At 34.6% G+C, this 13,483-nt stretch overlaps 1 protein-coding gene across 2 annotated transcripts in view; it reads right to left on the reverse strand.

The window, feature by feature from the left end:
• Nucleotides 1–13,483, reverse strand: part of EDIL3 (EGF like repeats and discoidin domains 3) — a 394,119-nt gene that overhangs the window by 155,914 nt on the left and 224,722 nt on the right. For both annotated transcript variants that reach the window (XM_032475466.1, XM_006178645.3), the window contains one exon: nt 12,887–13,000. In XM_032475466.1, the coding sequence (XP_032331357.1) occupies nt 12,887–13,000 (114 nt within the window). The remainder of the gene's footprint in view (nt 1–12,886; nt 13,001–13,483) is intronic.

Raw genomic sequence — 13,483 nt, forward strand, 5'->3', positions numbered from 1 at the left:
TCAGAAAGCAAGACAGATTTATTGAAAAAAAAAAGACAGACAGACAGACAGACAGAGGCTCAAGTAGTACATTAGCCTTCTTTATAGTTTTGGTTCACATGTAATCTTGAAAATAGCCCTCTTAAGGAGGTAAATTGAGTGGGTACATTTTCCTGGTACTCAAAAAGCCAGAAAAAGTATATCAGACATATTTCAAATGTCTTAATGTATATGATCATGTGCTAGATATCTTGACAGTTGTCTCAGCACCTAGCATAATGCTATTGTCACAGTCAAGTTGCAAAAAAATCTAGGTTGTTCGAAGACCAATCATTTCTACTTTTTTATTCCCGTCCAACACCCAGAGATCTGTGCAAACTCATCCTCCTTAGAGAAGGCCAAGCAAATGGACAGAATCATACAAATCCTGGAAGCATACACTGCTTAAATAATTCTCGGCACCAGCATATTCTGAAATAAGAACTAAATTCAAAAATAGACTTAATTATGTGTTCAGTGACAATACTCTGATGCTCTGAAACTGACGTGAACATCAACTGAAAATATCACTAATTTAATAGACTGGCATCCTTTTTTTATGTAATGAGTAATACACATTTACTTGGTATTTCACGCTATGATTCTGGATGATCAGTAGTTTTTGGTTAACTCATAAGCAGGCAGCATTCTTCTCAAATGTACATGTCATTAACAACCCAAATAACTGAACTGATTATAAATTTTACACAGATGACAATTAGTTTTGAGAAAATTGAAAAGGTCCTGGTAAAAGTGCTCAATTTCAGACCATAGACCCGGGCAGGAGGGATATTCTTTAGTTTATCTTTCTTCTCTCGTCTTTTAAATATGGGTTAGTGTCTGTAATCAACTCAGAATACTTCACCTTTCTCTAGGGTTACAAAGTTTCTAAACCTACATTGTTGGTGAGAAGCAGCAATGGGTTCACTAAAAACTCAAGCCTGTTAATAAAACCTCTGTAAACATGATAACAAAAATGTGACTTAATAGTATCATCTTCTGCTATTTTATTCTACCAAACATACAAAGAAGAACTGATACTGATCCTTCTCCCACTCCTCCAAAACACTGAAAAGGAGGGAATACCCCCAAACTCATTCTATGAAGTCACCATCACCCTGATACCAAAACCAGACAAAGACACTACCAAAAATGAAAATTACACACCAGTATCATTGATGAACATAGATGTAAAAATCCTCAACAAAATATTAGCAAACAGAATCCAACTACACATAAAAAAGATCATACACCATGATCAAATTGGCTTCATCCCAGGGACACAAGGATGGTTCAACATACACAAATCAATCACTATGACACACCACATCAACAAGAGAAGGGACAAAAATCACATGACCATCTCAATAGGTGCAGACAAAGCATTTGATAAAATTCAACACCCATTTATGATAAAAACCCTTACCAAAAGGGTGTATAGAGGGAACATATCTCAACATAATAAAAGCTACTTTTGACAAACCTACAGCCAACACAGTACTTAATGGTGAAAAACAGCTTATATTTTTTATACATGGAGCTAAAGAACAAACTCAGAATCAAGGCCAGAAATGAACATTCAATGAAAATGGATCATTAATATCTTTTATTTCCAAAAGCTTCCTCCATGCTATACAGAAGGAAAAAAATATCTTTTGAAACCAATAAGCTATTAACTCAGGGTTCTGAGCTTTTTCTACATTATGGACCCTTTTTATCAGTCTGGTGAAGCCTGGAAGAGCCCTTCTAAAAATAAGCTTTTTAGTGCATAAAATGAAATGAACAGGAGCACAAAGTCATTATCAAAATATTTAAAAATGTGTGATATAGTAATATATGTGCTTATCAATGAACACATTAACAGAGGTGGTGCCAGGACTACTATTGCGTCTTACTAGTGCACAGTGTAAATGGTATTTTCAGATGTGTACAATGCTTATAATGTGCTGTGAAAACATCTGTGATTTCTATTAGTGACAAAGTTACTGGTACTGTTAATAGGATGACTCATTGTTGCCTATGAAGGCAATGAAAGGAAATTCTAAGTTTCAGGGAACCATTAGGAAAAATTAACATATGATTTTTCTTTTCCGATCAGAAAACACAGACACTGTGAATTCTATCCACCCATCCCTGAGGGCCCTGTATCCTTGGTCAAAAACTTTGCATTAAGCACTTAAAAAGGCAGGGCTGAGAACTGTCCTTCCATTAATCCCTGTCGGAAAGTGCTCATGTTTTGTTAAACTGAAAACTATTAACAAGATAGACTCCAGGAATAATTCTAATGGGAAAGGAAATGGCATTATTAAGTTACTGCTGAGTGGACATGAGGCAACATTTATATAGCAAATAGTCGTTTTATGGATGTTTAAAAAATTGTGTCTGCCGGCGTGTCCCAAAAAAACACAAAGCAAATTTTATTTTGAACAAACCACCACAAATACGCTCGGATTTCTTGGAGCTGAGAGGTGCAGGTTCAATTCTGTGGTGCTTTGTAGTTAGACAACAGCCCTGAGTATTTATGGGTTCCCTTATATAACTATAGTTCTATCCATTTTTCTTGTCAGAATAGTTTATTTTCTGTCCCTGCGCCTGTTTTCCTTGAATTTTAGTACTGAATTTACTGACTTTGCTTGGACTCCACTTCTTTTTATAGAACCATATTCCTCAAGTTCAATTTATTTTTAAGTTGGATACTTTATATGTCCATTCCCTTCAGAGCTCTAAAAAGAATGTATATTATTGACCAGATAAAGCTATTAAGGTAACTATTATGAAATTTATTTTTAGGACCTTGGGCACCTTAATGGCTCTTCGGGGTTTCAGATGGGCTCCAAATGGAATGCACTATAACCTAGGAGGAGTGGTCTGTGGCAATTACTTCCTCAGCACCTGCTCGATCTGGAATAGCTGCAATCTGGCGTTCTCTCCACTGCCCACCACAATTATTTAAGGACTATTAATGATTTGAGGCTTCAAACTAAAAGTCTTTTCTCAGTTATCCATTTCCTTGAGGAGCTCCTGTTTTGGAAACATTTATTCCTTACCCTCTCTAAGGCTTTATTCTCTATTTCTCTGATTACTTTTTTTAGTTACCTGCCCCTTTGCAGACAGGATTTCTTCACCTGTCTTAAATTCTATCTTCAGTGCTCTTGATCTTAAACCCTTTATTCTTTTTTTTTTTTTAATTGAGTATAGTTAGTTTACAATGTGTCAATTTCTGGTGTACAGCACAATGTTTCAGTCATGCATATACATACATATATTCATTTTCATATAGTTTTTCATTACAGTTTACTACAAGATATTGAATATAGTTCCCTGTGCTATACAGAAGAAACTTGTTTATCTATTTTACATATAGAAGTTAATATTTGCAAATCTCAAACCAGTATTAACATTCCATCTTATCACTTCACCATTCTCATCTGATTCCCGAATCTGAATCTGTGTTACCAATGCTCCCCTGAGTTATCATCTGCATTTTAATATCCAGCTGTCCTACCTTCTCAGGACGTGTCCTACCTTTCCAACTATACGTACAACTCAATATACCTCCACAGGAAAGAAATCTGTTGTGCCCCTTTCCTTCAGTTGAAGAAGATTGCTTTGAAGATCAAACTCAAAATACGTACATGGCTCTTCGTGTTACATGCTGCTGGAAGCCATCACTTCCAAGTCTGCTGATGGAGTAGAAAACCACAGCTAGGGGCCTGTCAGGTACTAGGTTTCTGCCCAACTCAGCTCCATGGTTGCCAGTAAAATTTTATTGCAACTTTTTGAAACTCTGTGATTTCAGGAAACCCCAGAAAATTGTGCATGTTTGGTAAAAGATCAGAAACCATCTATATTCTGTTCTTTTTCCTATTTGAGAAAAGCATTTATCTCTGCTGTTCAGTGAATCTGATAAAAGCAGAAACTACAGTGGTTTATGCCTGTCATTTCCCCATTACAAAATAACCACTTCAGTCTCATTTTGATATTTAGAGTCAAATTTCACCTAAGCATTCCAAAATGCGATGGTAAAAGAAGTACAGTATAATGACTAGCCTACAAATTACATTTTAATCATGTTCTAACTTTCAAGTCCTAGGATGACTTCTTTTCTAGTAGTTTTCTTATAGAGATTTTTGTTTTTCTGGAATGTACAGACTTTACTTGGGTTCTTCCCTTTTTTTTTTTTAAACAAAAATGAGGATAGGGTGATTATTGAGAAGACTGATATTTACAGTCTGAGAAAAGTACAATATTTCTTAATCATATACTACAATTCTAAATGTTATGAAGAAAAATCAAGTTACCCTGTTTCCAAACTCTCCTGATCTCTGCATGTTTTATCTTTCTTTGTTTTTGAGATAGGAAATATTAGAGTGAGTTTTAGCCTGGAGAATAAATGCAAAAACTAAATTTTAATCCCTGGATATATGCAGGTTACCACATAATGGGAATGTTAACATAATTTGAAAATCAAGAAGGTCTTACTAGATGTTTCAGTAATTATTTGCAGTCAGATACAAAACTGTCAGGTAATGAGAATCTGATTGAATTTGTTAGATGTATTTAGTAAGTCCTAGGGGGTCTATCTGAGCATTCTGCAGATATTTTTTCTGTCATTCCTTTATTAGATCATCACTTTAAGGTACAGCAAGTGAACTTTCAAAGTGTGATATGTCTGTACTAAATTGTTGGGCAAAATTTGGAAAAATATACCCAGAGGGAACTGATTGAAGATGGAACTTCCATGTCAGACACAGAAAATTCAATTCAGGTTTGTCACTGAGTCAATTTTTTGTGTTTATTGTTGCAAAGACCTCATCCTACAGTAATGTTGGAATCATGTCTTTCCTTGAGGGCTACCGATACACTTGCACAGTATTCTGTTTTTTTTGTTTTTTTTTCTTTCACTTATTGTAGTATCTTTAAAAAGAATGTCAGGAATTAAGTTAAAATGATTATCTACACTCAAGTATTTATAGTTATGGTTATTTCCACTTATTTCTCTATATATTTATTGGTAGATTTAAAATATTATATATCTTGGATTTAACATTATACAATTAATCCTGAATATAAACCTTTCATCAACTCATAGACGATTTCCTTATTTTTATTATTTTTATGTTCACAAAAGGTGACAGCCCGAGGTAAGCTGTCCTTGTCACATCCTATTGGCATTCTGGATTAATTCCTATTCTATCTATTCAAGGAAAGTAATCTTACGCTGATATTAGGCAATGCTTTCAAAGACAAATATTGCTAAAGCATACCATTTCAAATTTCTAAAACAGAGCAGATATTTTAAATCTGGAATAAAACTAGAATTAGCATTAATGATAATTTTTCTCTGCTTTTCTTTGATTTCTTGCTACATTTGCAAAAGTTAAATTCTATTTTGGTGTTTTAAAAATCCCTTGTGGATGCACAAAAGCACAATTTATGAGATGGGTTTTTAATATATAAATATTCTTGTCATCAATTGATCTTGATCCCATATTGTCAAAACCTAAAATGTAAGTTGATCATCCTACAAATCTCGTCACATGATGATTACAAAGCAATCGGAATTCATACACTTAATACTAAGATTCTAAGGACAAAGGGTCTGTTTATCCTTGAGAATATTATCCTTCTTGTAAAATTCTCGTTTCCACAGCCCTTTATCTGTTTAGTACTAACTACATATTCTTCTAGCCTCAGTTCAAATGCCATGTCCTTAAACTCCCCAAAACAAAACAGGTGTCCTCATTCATGGCACTCATCATGTTTTAAACTTAGACATTATGTAATTCTTGTTTTTCTCTCCCACTGATCTGTAAACTCCGTAAGAGAAGGAACTGAATTTAACTACCATTATTGTCCCAGCTCCAGAGGATAGCTACTGTTTGATGCAATTTGGTAAATGAACTCATTTATGTTCTGAAAAATTTGTACATAGTTATGCATTGAAAAACTCGATAAATATTTGTGGCTAAGTTTATTTGACAACATAATGGAATATATTCACTATGTTATAACACTGGACTTATGCAATTTCCTTATTAAATTCATGTGTATATTAATTCTTATTTTTACTTCCTTATAAACACCTCTGATTTTTTAACATTCTTTATTTTAATCAGAATCTCTTTATATTTGGCTTTTGGATCCATGTCATACCTGGATAAATCAGAGAAGGAATTTACAGTTATATAGGATAAAACTATAATCTTTGACTATCTACATAGTATAAGAAAATACTGGAATATTTGTTCCACAGTTAGTCTCTGTTCACAATTCACTGAAGTACTTAATCAAATTAACAGTGACAGCTGACAATTATTATAAACATAAAAACGTAAAGAAATGAACTTAGGTGTTTGTGGTTCAGAAGTATGTTATAATGCCATGTTTTTAAAAAAATTTAAGCAACTCCTATCTCATATAATGGTTTTGGTTGGATTAATAATATTTGTTTATTAAAATTATGTTAATGCCACTGGATTTCCTAAATATGTACTTGTAAATCATGGTATTATGCAAGGCATTAAAGCTAATTTCTATACATTTTGTTCTCAATACACACAGTTACTAAGGATAGGCAGTTGTTTAAAAATTTTAAATTTCACAAAATTGTAACAAAAGGAAAAGTGGAACATACTGGCATCAGCTTTTCAAATAACTCAAGGATCCTTCTGTCTACTTAATTATTTATGCAATTGTTTATTTACATTTACCGACCTAGGTAATTTATTAGGTATTTGAGATACGCTATTAATTTTAATCTGCCCATCAATATAAACCAAAAGGTATTATTCATTCCATTTACAGATGAGGAATCTGAGGCTCAGAAAGGGCAACTAATGTTGTTCAGACCTATTGTTACAAATGAAAAAAGCCAGAGTTTAAACTCCATTTCTATTTGAATGCAAAGCCAGTGCCCTTTCCTCTTAACTCTGCCACCCCTCGCCAAGAGCACTCCTCAGGTGCAAACATTCTTTAAGTGTACACTGTAATCTACAGTGTTCTCCAAGGGGCAGGGTGTCATGCTTCGGAGAGCAGGCACTCATTGCAATGCCTGGGGTTAAGGCCAGGGTCTGCAGGTTACCAGCCTTGTGAATCTAAGCAAATTACGTAATCACACAGTAGCTCAGTTTTCTCTGTAAAATGGAGCCAATGATAAACAGAATCTATGATAAAGAGTGTTAAAGGGTCAAATAAATTAATATTTAAAGTCCTTAGGACAGAGCTGGGCTCATACTAAAAGCCTAAATTAAACTCAACACTATCATATGAAAATTGGTGACAAAATATTTAGGTAAGTTGACTGTGTTTCTTTACAAATTTGTCTTTACAAAAGCAATAATGAAGTGTTGAGCATATAAAAACACATTATCACATCATGTATTTATCCATAAAATACTTTAACAATTTTCACTGCATAAGCCTACGTATGTACAGATGTACTTGGCAGCACACCCTGATATCAAAAGAATACATATGTGCATTTATATAGTATACATTGTAGATGATTGTGTATTTGTAAATACTACCTCATTTGTAATGAAGGTTCAAAGAGGTATAGCTGCTCAAAAAAACTGAATATACAGAAATATTCATTTATAGTTTTTAAACCATATTCACATGTATTATCTATCACCTTTTGTCCTTAGGACTTTATAGATGGAATTCTTAAAGTGCTATAGAATTACCTAGATTATTTTATAAATTTAAAAAACTGGATAATTTTGGCATTTAGAAACATCACTTTATCTTCAGTTGAAGATTTTAGCTTTCGTTTTTAATAAAACTCTCTGAAATCAGCCCCGTCTCGATATTTTCTGGCATAATAGTTCAGGGATGTTGTATTATAAGAGCTCCCTTGGTGACTATCTTAATTTCCAGAAATAGTATTAGTGATGGAAATGAATTTGAGTGCCATTTCTGAAATTTAATCATGTCACATTTAAACACCCAGGAGGGAAATGTATATGGCTATTGTGGGTCACGTGGCCCAATAAATGAAAACAATTCTACTTATTTTTAGATTAGTAAACTAAAGTGCTATCAATTTCTATTGTACTCACTTTAATTTAAATATCATGTTCTGTTAAACCTACATGGCAAAGCATAAACCTGTTCTTATGAGAACAGATTCCTCATTCCAGTTCATCATCATTGTCCCTTCAAACTGTCTATGAAAATGGCTATCTGAACACTTGAGCATGTATCATTTAAGAAGCAACAAGGGAACATAAATTAGAAGTTTAATTAGAAGAATACCTGTAATACTATAATAAATACCATGGAAACATCTAAATAATTTTTATCTATTAATCAAAAGTAACTTTAAATAAAATAAACAACTAATCAAACAATCAAATCTCCTGTAATAAACAAATGAAAAATAAAACTAAAAGTAACTGAGATTTGGCAAAGTCAATCATAACTTAAATGAACAGTATCTGGAAATTTAAACTGAAATGATTTAAATCAGATGTATGATTGCCTTAACCCACCTATAAACATTAGGAAATAATGTGAAAATAACAGGCAGAGTCTTTGCCAAGTATTAAAACATGTGTTGTTAACATTTGAAATAATTACACTGTTATGTAATTGTTATGTAAAAACATATTAAAAATGTTTAATAAGTGATTGATATGCATAATAATTATGATCACATAATTAGGTATATAATAATAGATAGGGTTAGAAATTTATTCCTCATAAAGGTATTTAATAGCTATATTAATTAAAAACATACATTATAATAAAGAATTCAGATAACTTTTAAAATAATATTAAAGTAGCATCTCAACATAAACATCTTGCCTTTAAGTGAAAATGAAGAAGCATACTTAGGTTTTATAAATGTAGTATATCATTAATATTAAAAATATTTCAGATGGCCAAAAAGCACATGAAAAAATGCTCAACATCACTAAATATTACAGAAATGCAAATCAAAACTACAATGAGGTATCACCTCACACCAGTAAGAATGGCCAATATTAAGAAGTCTACAAATAATAAATGCTGGAGAGGGTGTGGAGTAAAGGGAACCCTCCTACACTGTTGATGGGAATGTAAATTGGCTACTATGGAGAACAATATGTAGGGTCCTTAAAAAACTAAAAATAAGAGTTACCATATGATCCAGCAATCCCACTCCTGGGCTGGAAAAGACAAAAACTCTAATTCGAAAAGATACATGCAACCAAGTGTTCATAGCAGCACTATTTACAATAGCCAAGACATGGAAGTAACCTAGTGGTTCATCAACAGATAAATGGATAATGAAGATATGGTGTGTATGTACATATATATCATATAGATGTCTGCATGTAGAAATGACCTAAAATGAGAAACATGTCCCTATTTACCTCTCTTAACCCCACTGCAAAAGAGAGTTATAAAAGATTTTATCAAGTTGAAGGAAAGCAATTCAACTGGCAATACCATTTATTGAGTACCAAATAATATAGCAGATTGTATTTACTATATTGGCAAAAGCAGCTTTAGAATACTGCTTAAAAATGAAAAGTCAGGTGAAAAATGACTTGACGGTAATTGAGAACAAAGAGAAATCAGATATTATCCCTATACTTAGGGAATTCAGAGTGCTAGCTTCATTCATTCATTCAGCAAATATTTATTGAGCACTTACTGTATGCCAGCCCTGTTCTGGCAACTGTGATTACAACAGCAAAATCTCACCGTCCTGGAATATACTCCATGGGAGAAACAATCATAGACAATATATTAAAGTAAAAATGTGACAGAGTGATTAAATGTTAAGCAAAAAAACTATAGCAGAGAAGGGGACGAGTGTGTGTTTTCGGAGCGTTGAGGAAGGGACGTGGAGAGGCTGGGGAAAGCCTCATTGAGAAGATATCTTTTATGTAATGACGTGAAGGAAGCATGGGAGTGTTCATAACAGAGAATATTACAGAAAAAGGGAGAAGGGAAAGGAAAGGCTCTAGGGTAAGAACGTGCCAGGTGTTTGCCAGAGACAGCAAGGAGGCCAGCGCGGCTGGAGCAGGGCCTAAGAAAATGATAGTTGTTATGTTTAATTTCATTGAATTGAAAGATATAATAAATTAAGGATGAGAAATACTGCCTTTCACGTTTATTGTAAATATGTCCCCAGTTTATTATTTGTGTTTATAGTTTACTGTTTTGCATAGATTTTACAAAATTAATTCTATTCCTTTGCAACATCTTCTATTATTTGTTATTTTGGGGGGCACTGAGAATTTCATTTTAAAATATACCAGAACTTAATTAACCCATCAGTACAAATAAGAGAGAAGTGGAGTAAGTAAAGAAATATGAGTGCAGGAGCCCCAAATGAGACTAAAGGCAGCTTGGATTTGAACACCAAGATGACATCATTTTGGTACGAGTGTCCTCTGACCCACCCAGCAGTGAGTCTCCATCACTCTCCCTTCTCCCGGTCATGAGATATCTACTAAAGCAAATGGCTTCCCTGCCATTAGTGCAGGTGAAAGCTGACCTAGTGGTACCCCTGTGGGACATGATACAAAGCCCGAAGACAGTTTATCAATCTTACTTCAGAGCGGAAGTGGGCAAATTGGCTATAATCTATGTAATGTCAACTCCCAAGATCCTAAACTCAGTCAGCTTCGAGCTGGCACCTGTAACCTGCAGGTGCTTCTGCATGCCCTGCAGTAAGTGAAGGATCTAAGTTCTTAGTGGATGGTACTAAATCATCACTGTGGCAAGATGCACTTTCTTGCTCTAGATTTCCTAAACATTCTAAAAAACCACAGGAAAAGCAAAACCATATCCTTAGAAACCTAGACAATGGGAAGAATCAGGATTCTGAATTCATTACACAATCTTATAAATCAAAACAATAAAAACAAATACCCCATTAGGAACGTATTTTAAACTGTATGTTAGGTGACTCTCTTTGATCTCTGTCTGGGCACAGAGATGAACAGAGGAAAGGGTAGAACGTCAGAGCATGTGATAAGTTAAGGGAGGTACCTCACTTACCACATTCATGTTCAGAGAGAAGTCTGAGTTCAAACATAAATATACTACAAAGAAAAACAAAGAATTTTAATTAAACACAACAGCAAAAACTGATTGGAAGACACTAGACACAAACTGGTGACAATTAAGTCCAAAGTCTTTTTCAATATGTCCATTCTAATCAGTTAGGTTTCTTTCTTTCCAGGGGCATATTTAGAGGTGGTGACCTCCATAAAATTTCTGATGCTGGGATGAAAAGGCTTCATCAATTTCAAATTCTAGCTCACGTCCAGGTCTCTATTAATTCTTATCGGGTAGGCAACCAACTGAATGTCTAAGTGCTCCTCGGTCAGGACAAGGGGCAAGGGCTGACTAGGCAGCCATCTTCAAGTCCCGTGAACCAAAGGGAAAAGGACACAAGAGCTGGGCCTGGGTGGGCCCAGGACCAGCTGAATCTGAATTTAAGTTAACTTGGGGAGTGGTCAGTTAAATGCTTTATAGGAAGTTTGCTAGGTTAGATAACTGGGTAGCTATTGGTCTATTTGGTTGTATGATCAACCTGCTTACTTAGACGGTCCTTTCCTTCCATTCATCCTTGCCTGAAGCTTCCTTTATTAACTCATGCTCAATTGCCTTCTCCAATTACTTTAAAGCCTAGAAAAATTACCCCCCAATCTGAGGTATTTCTTTGATAGTCAAAATTTCATTATCTTAATAAGGTTTTTCAGGACTAGGGTGGTAAGAATCCCAAGATGATCATTTTGTTTATATATAAAACCCAAATAAATTCTTCACTAATTTTTCGTTTTATTTTATGAAGTAACAATGGTAAGGGGGAAGAAAGAGAGAGAAGGTGAGAAATAAAATTGCTACTCTGGCTAAAGCAGAAGGGGGTGGATTGTGAATGTGTACGTGTACGTGTGTGTGTATGTGTGTGTAAGGGAGAGAAGAGATAGAGGGTGCTTTCACGTTTATCTTGTTCAACTCTATATGGAAAAATATGTTGAACTGGGACTCAAAAGACCTGATTATAGATTCCTCCCAGTCCTGCTTCTGTCACTAACCACGAGGGCGTGGGTAAAGCACACAGCCTGCGTGTCTCAGCTCTTGCACCTGAATTCTCATCCCCATCTGCCTTCTGAATCTGCATAATGTTACGATGCTGTAATAGTATATACATCAAAGCAGTAGCTCTATGAAGTTTGTGTAAGTGCCCAACAATTAATAATTACTGTTCTCATTAGCATGCATTTGTACCTAGTTCTGGTCTCCTCCCACTGACTGTAATCCTGTTTGTAATCCTCAAACTACCTTTCCCTAGTTTGAGGGATGCTTTGTGCTTAATTGTAAACACTTCAGGGAAATTACTGTCCTATAACCTGACCCGACTGTCTCAAGACCCTACTGTTTTAGGCTTCCAAGAAGACAAATAAATAGCACGTAAAATTCTTACCAATGTATAGGCCAGTTCAACGTGAATCTTCGTTAATCTCTACTTTTTATCTGTGATGAAGGCTATCTGGTTAGAATGCCCTGAATTTATTGTTTGAACCAGAGTATCCACTCTGGGGGAAATTTAGGTCATACACATACTCAAAAGTGTAAATGGAGCTCATGGGAGAGATGCACTTGGTTCTCTGAGGAACTGCTGGCCTCCTGTGAGACTATCAGGTGACCACTCCTATGCCTATCATGCTCTAAGTGACACCCATCCTGGAGAGTATATGTACATGGATAGCATTAACAACAAGTATGACATGTACCATTTCAATACATTATGAACTCTGGAAGCAAATTACATTGACTTTGACCCAGATTCCATAATAGATGGAGGTTATGCAAATAAAGATATATACATATATATATTCAGGTATATATGAATACTTACTGTATTGACAATTTCTTCCCATAAACTCCCCTGGGCACTCACAGGAATAGTTAGCAACAAGGTCTGTGCATATTCCACCATTTTTGCAAGGTTCAGCTTCACATTCATTTATATCTGCAGAACATAGAACAGAGGAAGAGAATTATTGGTGGAAAAAAATGATTAGTTATTGGAAGGTTTTAGGCATTCCAAATAAAACCAAGTCAAAATAATGCTATTAGGTTTTGTGTGTGTGTGTGTGTGTGTGTGTGTGTCTAGTCAATAATGCAAACAGTGCTTACAACTGACAATTTATTAACAATCAAATTAAATCAAGTTGAAGTGGAATTGAGAATCCAAATAAAAGACCAACAAAACTAAACCACTCTCCAATCCAGAAAGTAAATATGAATAGTTTGGGGAAATATGCAGTGTATCCTTAGAATTAAATCAAACAAATTAACCCTGATAGAGAAATGAATTGGTCTCACTTATACGATCTAGAAACCTCCCCTACAGCAACCACTGCCAATTAACACTGTCTCCTTTCATCTTAATTCATTAAAATTCTAACTGACAGAGATGTTTTAGTTTCTAAATAGTTCACCCTTGATGAAT

Source organism: Camelus ferus, chromosome 3, assembly GCF_009834535.1.
Source record: "Camelus ferus isolate YT-003-E chromosome 3, BCGSAC_Cfer_1.0, whole genome shotgun sequence".
Taxonomy (NCBI): domain Eukaryota; kingdom Metazoa; phylum Chordata; class Mammalia; order Artiodactyla; family Camelidae; genus Camelus; species Camelus ferus.